This window comes from Rana temporaria, chromosome 7 (assembly GCF_905171775.1).
Source record: "Rana temporaria chromosome 7, aRanTem1.1, whole genome shotgun sequence".
Taxonomy (NCBI): Eukaryota; Metazoa; Chordata; class Amphibia; order Anura; family Ranidae; genus Rana; species Rana temporaria.
This window is the reverse complement of record NC_053495.1, coordinates 160,449,393-160,466,274: the sequence shown is the minus strand read 5'-3', so window position 1 is coordinate 160,466,274 and position 16,882 is coordinate 160,449,393. Positions and strand designations below refer to the sequence as shown.

Sequence of the window (16,882 nt, the reverse complement as noted above, 5' to 3'; positions counted from 1 at the left end):
CCACTTGAACACTCCAGACAAAGCAAGTTTTTGTGAAATGCGTTGGGTGATTCCACTGCTGCCACGGACATATTGATTGATATGCTGTTTTATTTCCACTTTCATGTAAGTGTTTATAACCATTATTAAATATCCAGTTCCTACGGTATTATGCTACGTGCCTCTTCTGTTCACCTCTCTCCATACATCGGTGCTATGGTGTGACCATTCGGGAGTGATTATCTTATACCATTGAACATCTTCCTTTACCTTGGTGGTGTTGTCGTATGAAGATTGAGTACTATCCTGATACAGCCTTTGTATACATCAAGCTTGATTGACCCTCTGGGCGTAGGCTCATTTGGGTTCTATATATCTGGTAAGCCTCTGCTATATTGGTGGCGGGTTCATCACTAGTGTTTATCACTCTCAAGAGAAAATCACCATTGATTTGGAACCATTCACTGTGTTCACATATCAATCAAGTTTCCTTCCCACACTTATATTTGGAATTTTTTCCTCTTTTTTCTGGTTTATATATCGGACATCTGGTTTTGGAACTATTCACCTTTTTTCTACTGGTCCAAAAAAAATTTCACTATATATATTCGGACTTCTACTTTTTCATATATCATTCATTTGATTTTTATCATCATAGTTTTTAGCGCTACTATTTGTATGTTTTATTTGTTGTACCCCACTTGACTGGCCAGTCTTGGTGTCACAATATCAGGCATCATAGACAGTGAAGGCACACCAAGGCTGTTAGGGGTAGAGGGGTTGAGATTCATCACTCTACTCACAAAGGAGTAAAAAATAACTGTCACAAACCTCTACTAGAAAGTTCTACTACAAATACACAATAAACCATTTCAACAACAAAAAATACACACATTTTGCAGAGCTATCAAAAATAAGGGCCCAGCCAGATTGCATGGACAGGCAGTTCAGCAGACTGGAACCTTTTTACCATGTGTTCAATAAATAAAAATCTGACTTGTAATTTATTACCTGTTTGCGATGGTGCATTCAATTGCTTTCCTGGTAAAAGTATAAAAGTTGCATGAGCATGACATTCTAAATTTTGAAATAATAATTGATAACAAGGTGACCTAAGTCACCAATTAACAAATCTGTGTTTATCATAAGTGTGCGCTAAGCAGAAACAGACCACTCTGAAATAAATAGGCTCTCAAGCTGACTATAGATGGATCAAAGGGCCAGATTCACAAAAGGGATACGATGGCGTATCTCCCGATACGCCGTCATATCTCTGTTTCTATCTATGCGACTGATTCATAGAATCAGTTACGCATAGATATCCATAAGATCCAACAGGTGTAATTGTTTTACACTGTCGGATCTTAGGATGCAGTACCGCGGCCGCCGCTGGGGGGAGTTCGCGTCGTAAACCAGCGTCGGGTATGCAAATTAGGAGTTACGGCGATCCACAACAGATTTTCGCGTTCGCTACGTCGCCGCCAGTCTAGTTTCCCGTCGCAAAGTTAGTTGTCGTTTTGGGTGCCCAAACTTTAGTCAGCAAACTTATTGCTGTCTAAAGTATGGCCGTCGTTCCCGCGTTGAAATTTAAAAATGAACGTCGTTTGCGTAAGCCGTCCGGGAAAACGGAATTACGCTACGCGCGTCGCCGTTCGAAAAAATGACATCACGGCGCGCAAAGCACGATGGGAATTGCGCAACTTAGCATGCGCAGTAGGTCCGGCGCGGGAGCGCGCCTAATTTAAATGGCACACGCCCATTTGAATTGGCCCGCCTTGCGCCGGAGGCCGCCGACGTAGTTTTCATTGCAAGTGCTTTGTGAATCAGGCACTTGCGATGAAAACTTGCGCCGGTGTAACGTATCTATGATATGTTACGCCGCCGATAGTCTACGTGAATCTGGCCCAAAATTCCTGCTGAACCGGCCAAATTTTGATTGATCTTTGACTGTTCCCACTCCATCTAAAGATCAAATTCTCTTGAACGGGACTATAGGAAAATCTTCACCCAGTCAGCTTATTAATTGGCTTCAGCGCTGATCAGTGTATTCTAACAGTGGAGGAGGCGTGCTGTCAGAATACAACAGTGCTGCAGGGAGGATTCCTCCATCCACCCCAATCGTGGAGATAGAGGAATCTGTCCAGGTTTTTTGACCAGCTGGCTGACTGATCACAAAAAAGAATATCCATCTGTGGCCAGCTTAAGATTTTTAACACTTTTTGTATTGATGCACTTGATATATATTTAGTTGGTTTAAAATGTTCCGTTGGGTTTTAACAGTGAATACAGTAAACCATTCCAAGTAAATTAAATATAATCAATCGCAGTATATTTTTTTACATTGGACTAATATGTGGTTTTAGATGTAAAAAAAAGTATAAAACAAGATATTACCAGCTCCAAAGTTTGCGCCCATTCCTGCAAAATACAAATATTCATTGAAAAATGGTTCTGTTAATCTCTCTTAATATTATTTTACATATATGCATATAAGTATAAAACAAAATATAAAAAAAAATATAAAACAATAAAAATTAAAAAAAAAAAAGTATAAAACTAAATATTACCAGCTCCAAAGTTTGCACCCGCTCCTGTAATATACAAATATTTATTGAAAAATGGTTCTGTTAATCTCTTAAAGCGGTTGTAAACCCATCGATGTAACACTTAAAAAAAACTGTTAACATTCCCGGCATGCCGGGAATGCTAACTGCACATTGGTTGAGCTCTCAACCAAACTGTCAAACCATCCAATGGCTGGTGTCATAACTGATCACATGTGCAGCTTCATGGCAGTTGAAGATTGAACAAAAGCCAAGATGGCAGCTTCCTTGGCTGAAAAAGATAGGAGGGTTTACAACCGCTTTAATAATATTTTACATAGCTGCTTATACATTGTACAAATGTAAAAGATACCCATAAAAAAAGCTATTACCTCTTCCAGATATCTTATCCCAGTTCCCTGTAAAATACAAATATTGCAGATTTGAGAAAATGTTCTTTTGTAGCCAGTACTAGATGTATACTACCTGCCCCTCTAGTCCAACTGCCCTGTGTTAATAAAGTTTTTCTCAGTTTCTGTCATAAAATTTAGTTTTCCTCTTCACTGACGGGCACTAATGAGGCGGTACTGATAAAGTGGCACTGATGGGCACTGATGAGGAGGCACTGAAATGTAGAATTAATAGGCACTGATATTTACTGATGGGTACCAAGAGGCGGCACTGATAGGCGGCACTGATGGGCACTGACAGGCGGCTGTGATGGGCACTGACAGACAGAACTGATGGGCACTGACAGACGGCACTGATGGGCACTGACAGGCGGCACTGATTGGCACTGATAGGTGGCACTGACAGGTGGCACTGATGGGCAGCACTGATGATGACGTACTGATGTGTTACTCACAGGTATTACTGCTGAGCACTGATTTGCACTGTAATGGCCACTGATTGGCATTGTGGTGGGCTCTGATTGGCACCATGGTGGGCACTGATTGGCACTGTGGTGGGCACTGGCAGTCTTTGGGGACACTGCTGGGCACTGATTGGCAGGTGATTGGCACATCTGAGGGGGCTGTGCTGATAATTGGCTCTACCTGTCAGCGCCAACCGTGGAATGCCGTTTACAGGCACTTACTGGTTCACACGATGATCAGCTGTGATTGGTCACAGCTTATCACATGGTAAGAAGCCTCTGACAGAGGCTCCTTATCATGATCGGAGATGCAGCGTGTCAGACTGTCATGCCGCACACACGAACGCCGCACTGCAGTCCCCCACGGGAGCGCGCTGGCATGTTATCCTGCTGGATGTCATATGATGTGGTCAGGATAACAGAACCACTTCCCGGATGTCAATATGTTATTGGCCAGGCGGGAAGTGGTTAAAGTAGAATTTCAGCCAAACCTAACTAGTATTAAAAATGCTCCCTCCCTTCTCCTAACACCTATGACACATGATCCCCTGTGTCTGCCAGTGACGGCTGCAGGGGAGGGGAAATAGCTCTCGACAGTGACTGGGAATTCTGGGAGCGAAGACATCACCCATAGGCTCCCATTTCCCAGCTATTGTTGAGCCCTCCCTCCTCTTTCCTGAAACCACCGCTGGTTGACCCCGTGGAGCCAGATCACATGACCGGACCAGAGTGAGCTGAAAATAGGTAAGTACACCAATCTCTTTTACATAGGTTAATCAGAATAGGTGTTAAGAGGGTGGTGGGGACATTTTTAAGACTAATTAGGCTTTGGTTGGAATTCTACTTTATTACAGTTAATGAAAACAACTTGGAGTTCAGCTTTAAATCCATTACTGTAGATTTTTCATTTGAATTATATATAAAATAATGAACTAAATATTACCAGCTCCGGAGTTAACACCAAAACCCATTCCTGCAAAATATAAATATGAAACTTTCATAAACTAAAGATTATCTTACAACATTCCACACAGCTGCTTATACTTTGTACAGATTTATAATACACATATAATTCTGTTTAACATCTCTACCATGGCAATCTGACAATACTCACCTTTGATCATGCAACCCAAACAAATTCCACCTTTCCTTTAATACATGACACCCTGGGAAGGATTGTATAAATAGAACAGGGTGGTTCACAAACTTTCATACTTCTTATCATGTATTGGACAATCAAAATCTGCCTTGACCAGTGGCGTAGCGTGGGGGGTGCAAGGGGGACCACCGCCCCGGGTGCAAAATTTAGGGGGGCGCTGTCACGAGTGTGGAGAGGAGGGAGTGCCAGCAACAGATGGGACATAGGAACATATGCACAATGTCACCACTCCAGGCTTTACCAGTCATTATCAAGCACGCTATCCTCTTCCCTACAGCCACTGCTGTCTAACACAGTGGATCATGTGACCAGACTGGAGCTAGCTGAAAATAAGTTTAATCCATGGGTCAGGGGTTGCAAATTACTTGCCTCGCCCCAGGCGCTGACAACCCGCGCTACGCCACTGGCCTTGACATATCCCACGGTTAAAAGAATAAAGTAACTGAGTTACTTGGGTGGCTAAAAATGTTGGGGTTTGTTCTTGGCACTCATAGAACTAAGGAAGCTGCATCAAAAAGCATCGAAACATTTTCAACATTACATAACAAGGCCAGTTGAATGTGACTTACTACTACCAGCTAATGTAATAATCAATGAAACTAGAAAGAAAAAAAAAAGGATTACCTGCTCCAGACTTTGTTCCCCAATTTATTCCTGTAAAGTACAGATATACAGCTTTGATAAAAGGGTCTAATATCCAGGGCCGCAATGGACAGACTTTCTGTCCCACTAGGCTGACAGCTCTGTGCTGCTTAGTTGTAAACTATTACCTGTTTGAGGGGGTGCATCCAATTGCGTTCCTGGTAAAAGTATAAAATCTGTATTATCAAGACATTCCAAATGTATTTTTGATCTAATAATGAATAAAAAGGTGACCAAAGGCTCAATAACAAGCACACATCAACAAGTGTATGCTAAATGACAGCAGAACACTGGTGTAAATAGGACCTACAAATTTGAACACCTTTTTGTACTGATATACCTGGTATGCATTTAGTTGATTTAAAATGTTTATTTGGGTTTTAACAGTAAACATATTAAAGTGGAAATTAAAGTGATACTAAAGTCTTGTTTTATTTTGGTTAAAAATAACAAACATGTCATACTTGCCTGCTCTGTGTAGTGGTTTTGCACAGAGCAGCCCAGTTCCTCCTCTTCTCGGGTCCCTCTTCGCTGCTCCTGGCCCCTCCCTCCTGTTGAGTGCCCCCACAGCAAGCAGCTTGCTATGGAGACACCCAAGCCGAGCTGCAGCTCTGTGTGTCCATTCAGACACAGAGCTGCAGCCTGGGCCTGCCCCCTCTCTCTCCTGATTGGATGTGATCAGAGGTGCGGGGGGGGGGGGCACTGGTGGCTCCCAGCCCTTCATGAAGAACTCGGAGATGCTCGGAGACACTCGGAAACTTTCCGGTGCTCCGACGCATGTTTTGCCCGCCCCACCCAGCTGGGAGAGTCTCAGAGCGTCTCTGAGTTCTCCAGGAAGCACTGGGAGCCACCAGCGCCCCTGGACCTCTGGCCACATATAGTACTGCATACACCAGTGGCTTTACTACATGGATTGTACTGTTCATATATATAAAGTCTGCGCTCGCATATCAAGTCAAAATGTAAAAAAAAAATGTTGCTGGTCTTTCAAAACGTTCGTATACCGCGTTACTTGCACACCAAGGTATTACTGTACCCTCTTATCTATTTATTAATGCTATCAGCATGATGATTAAAATAGTTCATGTTAAATGAGAGTTTAGTTTCACCATTCCAAGTAAATATAATCTATTAGTGTAGATGTGTTTACATTGGAAAATTCTGTGGTTTTAGAGGTACAAAAGTGTAAAACAAAATATTACCGGCTCCGAAGTTTACACCCATATTCATTCCTGTAATATAAAAAATATGCATTAAAAAATTACAGTATAATACACATAATAAGGAGCTCCTGGGCAATAGGAGATTATGGGGCCCCCGGGCAATAGGAGATTATGGGGCCCCCAGGCAATAGGAGATTATGGGGCCCCCAGGCAATAGGAGATTATGGGGACACACAGTATACACACATACAGTATACATACACAGTATACACAGACACACAATATACACACACAGTGTATATACACACAGAATACATATACACACACTTAAAAGGTACTGGAGAGGCGGGCAGTTATAATCTTGGGATTTAAAAAAAAACACAGATTTTTACATACTGTCCCTGGTTTTACTGAGGCTGGCAACCCTGATGGGGCCCCCTATTGGCATGGGGCCCTCGGGCAGTGCCCGAATGGCCAGTCCACCCCTGCACATTATGGCCCGGATTTAGAAAGGACTTACGCAGACGTATCTTCTGATACGGCGCGTAAGTCCACGGATGCGCCGTCGTATCTATGCGCCTTATTCAGCAAACAAGATACGCCTGAATTTTGGCTTCATACGACCAACGTAAGTCTCCTATGCCGTCGTATCTTGGGCGCATATTTACACTGGCCGCAAAGGGCGCTTCCATTGATTTACGCGTCGAATATGTAAATGACCTAGATACGCCGATTCAAGAACGTACTTGCGCCCGCCGCTGTAATCTACACCGTTTACGTAAGGCGTACGTCCGGCGTAAAGTTATTCCACCTAAAGCAGGGGTAAGTCATGTTAGGGTATGGACGACGGAACAGCGATGGAACAGCCATCGTATTTTACGTAGTTTACGTAAGTCGTACGTGAATGGGGCTGGGCGTAGGTTACGTTCACGTCGTAGGCATTGAGCCGTCGTATCTTAGGGAGTATATGCGACGTGATTCTGAGCATGCGCGCGCATGCGCTGTTCGTTCGGCCATTCATTTGCATGGGGTCACGGTTCATTTACATGTATCACGCCCTCCTTCAACCTACTTTGAATTAGGCGGGCTTACGCCGGCCAATTTACGTTACGCCGGCGCAAGTTTGGGAGCGAGTGCTTTGTGAATACTGCTTTTGCCTCTCAGAGTTACGTCGGCGTAGCGCATATGAGATGCGCTACGCCGGCACAAAGATACGCCGGCACAAAGATGCGCCGACCTACGTGAATCTGGGCCTATGTTTTTTAACATCTCTACCATGGCAGTCTAACAATACACAAATTTGACCATTCAACTTGAACAACTGACACCTTTCACTTAATTCATGGCACCATGGGAAGGATTATATATAGAACAGGGTGGTTTCATGAGCTTTGACACTTCCCTTTATATATTGGGCAATCAAGCTCTGTCTTGACAAATGTCATGGTAAAGAATTTAGAGCCAGGCCCGGGGCGATTCACATACAGTTCTGTGCAGTGTGATTTCACATAAAAAGCAGTACATGTACTACTTTTTACATGTACATATACATGTACTACTTTTGCAAACTCACTGCAACCATGTTATATAACAACCATGTTATACTTATCTGTGTACTAATTTTTCATAGAGCAACCCAGATCCTCCTCTTCTCGGGTACCTCACCGTTGTTCCTGGCTGCTCCGTTCTGCCGAGTGCCCCTGCAGCAAGCAGCTTGCTATGGGGGCACCCGAGCCAAGCTGTTGCTCTGTGTGTCCATTCAGACATGGAGACGTGGCTCGGCATAGAATGCATTAATATAAAAAACCTTCTGCCTTTAGAATGACTTTAATATTGACACCTGCTACAGATCGCAGCTGCAATGTGTTTTGGAATGGTCATGGAGCACGGGTTTCTAGCACTGCATTCTGATGTGAACTGGCCCAGTTATTTGGGAGACTATATATATATTGGGGTATGTTCTTGGCATTCATTAGAACCAAAGAAGCTGCTCAAATAAGCAGCAAAACATCTTCAACATTACAGAACAGGTCCATTTGAATGTGACTTACTACTGCTAGCTAATGTTATAAATATAATCAAAGAAACTGGAAAATAAATAAAAAATGATTACCTGCTCCAGGCATTGTTCCCCAATTCTTTCCTGTAAAGCACAGATATATAGCTTTGAGTCTAATGCCACGTACACACGACCGTTTTTCATGTCATGGAAAAAACAAAGTTTTTCTCAATGTGATTCCTCTCAAGCCTGCCTTGTATACACACGATCGTGAAAAAAGATGCTTGAGCAAAGCGCGGTGAGGTACAACACGTACGACGGCACTATAAAGGGGAAGTTCCATTCGAATGGTGCCACCCTTTTGGCTTGATTATGCAAATTTCCTTTCTCATAACTTGCTTCTGAGCATGCGCGTTTTTTTCCCCGTCGTTAAAGCCTACACACGACCGCTTTTCACGACGAGAAAAACAACGACGTGAAAAACGAGAGAAAAAATAGAGCAGGTCCTAAATTTTTAATGCCCATTTTTCTCGTCAAGAAAAATGCTCTGGAGCCTACACACGATCGTTTTTAATGACCAATTTTCTCGTCAAGAAAAACGCTTGTGTGTATGCGTCATCACAATCAGAGCCACATTCCTACTTTGTCCCACTAAACCAACAGCCTTGGGTCACTTTCCTCCTTGATTGGCTAGTCTTGTTATAACATTAACAACATCAGATGTCATAGTCAGTGGAGGCACACTAAAGCCCTATACACACGATCGGTTTGTCTGATGAAAACAAACCGGTGGACCATTTTCATCAGACAAACCGATCATGTGTGGTCCCCATTGGTTTGTTTTTCATTGGTGAAAACAAACAACAAGAACATGTTTTAAAATGTTCCTATGGATAAAAAAACGATAGAAAAAAACGATCGTCTGTGTGGAACTCCATCTGTCAAAAATCCATGCATGCTCAGAATCAAGGGGAAAGGGGAATAGCCGCTCCAGGTGGAAACACAGATGAACATTTAGCTATGACTAAGCACTAGTGTTAGTGCGAAACGCGTCAGAAGTTGGGTTTTATTTTATTTCACTTTGCTGTGACTTGTAGTGGTGTCATTTTTTCAATAAAGGCTACAATTTGTTCAGTGTGCGGCTGTCCAGAGACAATCTTTGTTCCTGCTATGCTCAGAATCAAGTCGACGCATGCTCTTGAACTTCATTGAACTTAATTTTTCCCAGCACGTCATAGTGTTTTACGTCACCGCGTTGGACACGGTCGGATTTTTGACTGATGGTGTGTAGGCAAGACTGATGAAAGTCAGCTTCATCGGATATCTGACAAAAAAATTCATCGGATTAGATTCCATCAGATATCCGATCGTGTGTACAGGGCATTAGGCTATGGGTAGCAGGGTTGAGAAAGACAAATTGCTCATTCTGTCCCCCAATTATATTAGCAGTTCAGTTTTAAATGTGCGGACCTAGAGAAAATGCACAAACTTAAACTTTTTACCATGAGTTCATTAGGTAAAAAGCTGAGTTGCAATTTATTACCTGTTTGTGAGGTTGCATCAAATTGCGTTCCTGGTAAAAGTATGAAAGCTGTATGATCATGACATTCCAAATGTATATTTGATGTAATAATTAACAACAAGGCGACCAAAAGCACATTATTAATAATTGACTGTAATTAAAACATTTAATTGTTTTTTAACAGTGGGAACTGTAAACCATTCCAACTAAATTAAATATAATCAATTACTGTAGATTTGTTTACATTGGAATAATATGTGGTTTTAGATGTAAAAGTACAAAAGAAAATATTACCAGCTCCGAAGTTTGCACCCACATTCATTCCTGTAATATAAATATGCATTGAAAATTGTTCTTACAATATTTCATACAGCTGCTTATACATTGTAAAAGATAATTAAAACAAAGTTATTACCTCCTCCAGGGATCATATCCCAGTTTCCTGTAAAATGCAAATATGCAGATTTGAGAAAATGTTATTTTGTACCCAGAGCTGGATTTATACTTCCTGGTCCTCTAGTCCAACTACCCTATGCTTTCCTCTTATTTCATGTGTTTAGTTAGTCTTAGTATCAAACCAAAAATAAGACATCATAGTCACAGAAGGCTCACTAAGGCCTTGTACACACGACCGAGGAACTCGTCAGAAAAGACACATCGTTTTCCTCGACGAGTTCCTTGTTAGGCTTGTCCAAGCAATTCCTTTAATTTGTAGGTATTTCCTCTCACTTCCTGTTTGGCTGTGGGACAGGAAGTAAAGGTAAATCTCTCCAATGGGACAAAGATGGCAAAAATAAACCTTAGAGGGGTTATAACTCTCCCTTACTCTATCCAAAATGAAAAAACGTTTTTCAAATAGTTCTACTTTAAAATGTTCAGTTAGGTTTTAACAGTGGATACAGGAAACAATTCCAGATAAAGTAAATCGAATCGATTACTGTAGATGTGTTTACATTGGTGTAATGTGTGGTTTTAGATGTAAAAAAGTATAAAACAAAATATTACCAGCTCCGAAGTTTACACCCATACTTATTCCTGTAATATACAAATATGCAATGAAAAATTATTCTTCTAATAGCTCTCTTTTAATAACATTTCACATAGCCGCTTATGTGTTGTACAAATGTAAAAGATAGCCATAACAAAGCTATTACCTCCTCCAGAGATCATATCCCCGTTCCCTGTAAAATACAAATATACAGATTTGAGAAAATGTTATTTTGTAGCCGGGGCTGGATTTATATCTTCTGCCCTCTAGTTCAACTGCCCTTTGCCACTTCTCTATTGTTCCAAATGTCTGGCTAGTCTTAGTATCAAACTAACAAGATCACATGTCATAGCCATATGAGGCACACCAAGACTGAACGGAGAGGCCAAAAAATAAAATTTGTTCAGCCAGTGTCAGCGTACATAAAATCAACAACTAGAAGAGTGGGGAAAACTGTCAACCTAGTTTGAAAGCAATTCAGTTCAAGATGTACAGACCGAGGGCCAGATCCACAGAGAGAGTACGCCGGCGTATATACTGATACGCTGGCGTACTTTTAAATTTCCCGCGTCGTATCTTTAATTTGAATCCTCAAACCAAGATACGACGGCATCTGGGTTCGATCCGACAGGCATACGGCTTCGTACGCCTTCGGATCGTAGATGCAATACTTCGGCGTCCGCTGGGTGGAGTTTGCGTCGTTTTTCGCGTCGGGTATGCAAATTAGCTATTTCCGACGATACACGAACGTACGCGCGGCCGTCGCATTCTCTTACGTCATCTCTAGTCGGCTTTTTCCGGCGTATATTTAAAGCTGCTTTTTTGCGGCGTATAGTTAGATTTGCCATGTTAAGTATGGCCGTCGTTCCCGCGTCGAAATTTTTTTTTTTTTTTTGCGTAAGTTGTCCGTGAATCGGGAATCACGTCTAAGTTAAAAAAATGACGTCCTTGCGACGTCATTTCACGCAATGCACGGCGGGAAATTTAGGGACGGCGCATGCGCAGTTCGTTCGGCGCTGGGACGCGCTTCATTTAAATGAAACACGCCCCCTAATCGCCAATTTGAATTCCGCCGCCAGAGATAGACTACGCCGCCGTAACTTACGGCGCAAATTCTTCCAGGATTCAAACTAAAGCCAGGAAAGGTACGGTGGCTTAGTGTATCTCTGATACGCTGCGCGGGTGCAGATCTCTGTGGATCTGCCCCCTAGAGTCTATGAACTACAAATATTATATAATAAACTATTCCAGCAACAAAAATGCACAAACTTTGCCTCTTGGACCATCAGCAAGGAGGACCCACCTGCGAGACTGCTTTGGCAGGCAGGGTGGCAATCTGAAACCGTTCACCATCTAGGAATGAGCTGGCTACCTGTGTCCAGTTTTCCAGATGTAAGACCTATGGTGGTATAAGAACTGTTGCTTTTTCCCAAACTTAGACTAATCAGAGGCAATGATGTGTCTGACACTGTTGTCTAGAGCTTTTTGGAAGAGATTCTGATTAGGAATACTAAGCTGCTGAAAGGTGCACGTATATTTTTTCAGCAGATTTCGTTATGCTCTGGTTCACCTCAGTGATGACTGTTTTGTTTGGACAAGCTTTGATGTTTTTAAGTAAAAAGTCAAACATTTGCCATTTTACCCTACCTTCAAACATACCCACTGGCCCATCCCTCTTATGGTCTGCCTCAATGGCCAATAGAAATGTGTGGGAGGAGGGAGGTGAACAGTCTTCACTAGTATGTGGAAATTAACATTGGTGTTAAGCCAGCTTAATCAGATGCCATGTCATGTCTGACATAGATTTCCTGAAACCTTGTAAAAGACACAGCAGACATACCTTACATTGGCCACCTTTCCCATTACCTTTTCACAACATCTGTATTTATCAGAATAGTTTTATTTTCATCACTTGTGATTCATTTTAAGGCTCCATGCACACTGAGCTTAAAGCGGGAGTTCACCCATAAATGCAGTTTTTGCTCTTTTACCCTTATGCCGCGTACACACCATCGTTTTCTGCGATGGAAAAATGCGACGCTTTATGTGCTTTAAAAAAACGTCATTTTTCAAACTTCAATTTGAACAACGACGTAGCATACACACCATCGCTTTTTCACAACGCTCTAGCACAGCGCAGTTCCGTCAATCACGCACGACGTCACTATAAAGGGTCGTTTCCATGCGGAAGACGGCCTCTTTTGCTGATATCGTGTTGCTGCGTGTTAGTAAAAGTTTGGTGAGATACGATTCGTGATTTTCAGTGACTGTGCTTTAAATATCGTTTTCTTGTCTATAAGCTGAAAAACACCTTAACGAATGTGCTGATTCCATTCTGAACAGTCGTTTTACATGAATGAGCGCTGCCGTCTCCTAACTTGCTTCTGAGCATGCGCGGGCTTAAATCGACGTTTTTACGTACACACGGTCAATGTTTAGAACACAGAAAACGACGTCGGCCAAAAACGACACATAAAATTGAAGCATGCTTCAATTTTTTTCTGTCGTTTTTTAGAAGACAGAAAACGACGTTTTTGCCCACACACGGTCAATTAAATTGACGTTTTTGAAAATGACGTTTTTTTTCCATCGCAGAAAACGATGGTGTGTACGCGGCATCAGATGTATGCTCATTTAGTCTAGGGGAATCGGCTAGTTGTTTTAAAATCCGAGCATTACTTACCGTTGTAGAGAGCGATCTTCTCCGCCACTTCCGGGTATGGGTCTTCGGGAGTGGGCGTTCCTTCTTGATTGACAGTCTTCCCGACAGGCTTCCGACCGTCGCATCCATCGCGTCACGAGTAGCCGAAAGATGCCGAACGTCGGTGCGGCTCTATACTGCGCCTGCGCATCGACGTTCGGCTACTTTCGGAAAATCGCGACGCGACCGTCGGAAGCTGTGATACATTTGCCTATATGCTTCAGTCTAATGCTCTCCCTGCTTGCCATTGTGATTACCATCCGGTTATTGAAGTGCTAATGTCCCCTCACTATTTCTAAAGGTTAATTGATCTATTGTGTTGTGTGAAGGAGATCTGTGTTTATGTGGCTTGTGTTAATTATTCTGATTGCTTCATTGTGGTAATTATCTCTCTATATGCGGGGTCGAGTTGTCTAGTTAATGTATTTAGTACAACTAGTACTCAACTCCACTGATGTCATTATCTAAAGAAAATGTGTTTTCAGACTCGGCTCCGTCGTGTCTGCCTACTCATCTGTATGGAAGCCCCAGTGTGAGGGGGGGCGGAGATTTGTCATTGTAACAGTTTTGGAAATGACATATAAGCTGTGTGTTATAACATTAAACTCAGTCTTGGTTCCAGCATCCAGTCTTGACTCATGTGTGGGGGATCCTGTGATGTTCTTGTATGGAGAGGAGGGAATGCTTGACGGGGATATCATACCGATACCGTTACAGAAGCCTTTCGGAAGCCTGTCAATCAAGATGGAACGCCCAGTGCCGCAGCCCATACCCGGAAGTGGCGGAGAAGATCGCCCTCTACAACGGTAATGCTCGGATTTTAAAACAACTAGCCGATTCCCCTAGACTAAATGAGCATCCATCTAAGGGTAAAAACAGCATTTTACCGGCGAACCTCCGCTTTAAAAAAACGCCCGTTCTCTTTAGAGTAAAAAACTTCCGTATAGAGCATTTTTTTTACAAAATTTTGACGAGTTTAGGAGAATTTTACGTTTTTTCTGCCAGAGCTCTGAACAGAAACGCGAATAAGAAGGTTTTTTTTCCTGCCTCTAAACGTTGTTCTCAAAATATGCCTCTAAATGTCCTAATGTACATGGACACATAGGATAATGGATAATAAACTCAATGTTTGCTTCTACAAGCAGAACACAAAACTCCTGCAGAAGCAATGTTTTTTATGCCAGTGTGCATGAGTGAGTGAGTGGGTGAAAAACGTATATAGCGCTGCACATGCAAACTAAATCGCCTCTGGGTGCTCGTTTGTCCATTTCACCTTTGAACTCAAAAGAGATGGGTTTTGATCTTTCTCCTAAAGGTCAAGTGATTCTCCTCCAACCGAATGCTGGTTGGTAAAGCGTTCCATGCATGAAGCCTAATAGTGTATGTGTTCCGCCAATGGAAAACTAACTATTGTCTAGTTGGGTGTAAGCATGCATTTATTCTATAAATATTAGAACACCTTTTGAAGAAATAAATTGCAATGTGTGAGGCCTTGTACAGACGAGCGGACATGTCCGCTCGGAGATTTCGGTCTGATGGCTGTACACACCATCAAACCGAAAACCCCGCGGACAGATAGCGCGGTGACGGGGCGGTGACGTTGATGCCGCCACGTCACCAAACCAGGAAGTAAAATACTTCCACGCATGCGTCGAATCCATTTGACGCATAAGGGAGATATCTGTCCGCTGGTTAGGTGTACTAACCAGCGGACATGTCCGCCAGACAGCTTTCGAGCGGACATGTTTCTTAGCATGCTAAGAAACATTTGTCCGCTGGAAATCTGTCCGCTAGCCTGTACACACGATCGGATCTGTCCCCTGAAACTGGTCCGCGGACCAGTTTTAGCGGACATGTCTGGTCGTGTGTACGAGGCCTAATGCATATTCAAATGTCAGCGCAGGGACAAGAATTTAAATTAAAGTTTTCTTATTTTAAAATTCTGAAAATGTTTTTTTTTTTAAATAGTAAGCACAAAAAAAACTGTTAAATCTATTACTGTATTGATTATAAGAGACATAATACATGGTTTTAGATGTGAGATATAATGAAAAATATAAAACAAATCATTACCAGCTACTGAGTTAAAATCCAAATTCACTTCTGTAAAAAACAAATACATTTTCTTATTTTAAAGCCCTGAAAACTTTTTTAAAACTGTAAACACAAGAAAACTCTATTTAAATATAATCCATTACTGTAATGATTGTAATAGAAATAATATGTGGTTTTAGATGTGAGATATATTAGAACAAGATAAAACAAGTCATTACCTTCTGAAGAGTTAACATCCACATTCACTTCTGTAAAAAACAAACAAGTTTTATTATTTTAAACAGTAAAAACAAAAACAAACCCTATTTAAATACAATTTACTGTAATGATTGTAATAGAAAATAATATGTGGTTTTAGATGTGAGATATAATGAAAAATATAGAATACGACATTACCATCTACAATGTTAATATCCACATTCACTTCTGTAAAAAAAACAAAAACAAATACTGTATATACTCGAGTATAAGCCGACCCGAATATAAGCCGAGGCACCTAATTTTACCACAAAAGACTGGGAAAACTTATTGACTCGAGTATACAGTAAGCCTAGGGTGTCCATCTGCATGCCTTACTGTGCCTCACTTTCCTTCACTGTGTCCATGTGTCCATGCCTCACTGTGTCCATGCCTCACTGTGTCCATGCCTCACTGTGCCCATACCTCACTGTGCCCATGCCTCACTGTGCCCATGCCTCACTGTGCTTCACTGTGCCCATACCTCACTGTGCCCATACCTCACTGTGCCCATGCCTCACTGTGCCCATGCCTCACTGTGTCCATGCCTCACTGTGCCCATGCCTCACTGTGTCCATGCCTAACTGTGCCCATGACTAGACTTACGTTTAACATGGGAGTATATAGAAAGGGTGCCCGGCTTTGAAAAATCGGTGCTCCCCGGCCGTAGGACCCCCAGACAACAAACTTTTCACACTAGTAGAGGAAGAGTGGGGCTATATGCGTGCCAATATTGGGGTTCAGGGGACCTATGGCCGGCCGGTACCGAGTCCCCAAATCCGGGAGATCAGGCACAAAAAGATGACTCGAGTATAAGCCGAGGGGGGCATTTTCAGCACCAAAAAAATGTGCTGAAAAACTCGGCTTATTCTTGAGTATATACAGTATTAATTTTTGAAAAAAGGTTAATTTTATAACATTTCCCATGTCTGCCTATACAATGCATAGATAATAAAACTTTTTTTAGTTTTGGATAAGGATTACAAAACTTGTCAGTTTTTCTTGCTCTCTGTACCCCAG

At 42.2% G+C, this 16,882-nt stretch overlaps 1 protein-coding gene across 50 annotated transcripts in view; it reads right to left on the bottom strand.

The window, feature by feature from the left end:
- Positions 1-16,882, bottom strand: part of LOC120945819 — a 162,958-nt gene that overhangs the window by 46,156 nt on the left and 99,920 nt on the right. For 48 of the 50 annotated variants that reach the window (XM_040360256.1, XM_040360257.1, XM_040360272.1 and 45 more), the window contains 7 exons: positions 15,844-15,873; positions 15,644-15,673; positions 11,036-11,062; positions 10,887-10,916; positions 10,297-10,323; positions 10,176-10,205; positions 9,903-9,932 (listed from right to left, as the gene is read on the bottom strand). In XM_040360256.1, coding sequence (XP_040216190.1) covers positions 9,903-9,932; positions 10,176-10,205; positions 10,297-10,323; positions 10,887-10,916; positions 11,036-11,062; positions 15,644-15,673; positions 15,844-15,873 — 204 coding nt within the window. The remainder of the gene's footprint in view (positions 1-9,902; positions 9,933-10,175; positions 10,206-10,296; positions 10,324-10,886; positions 10,917-11,035; positions 11,063-15,643; positions 15,674-15,843; positions 15,874-16,882) is intronic. The other 2 variants (XM_040360276.1, XM_040360296.1) reach the window with 2 other exon arrangements.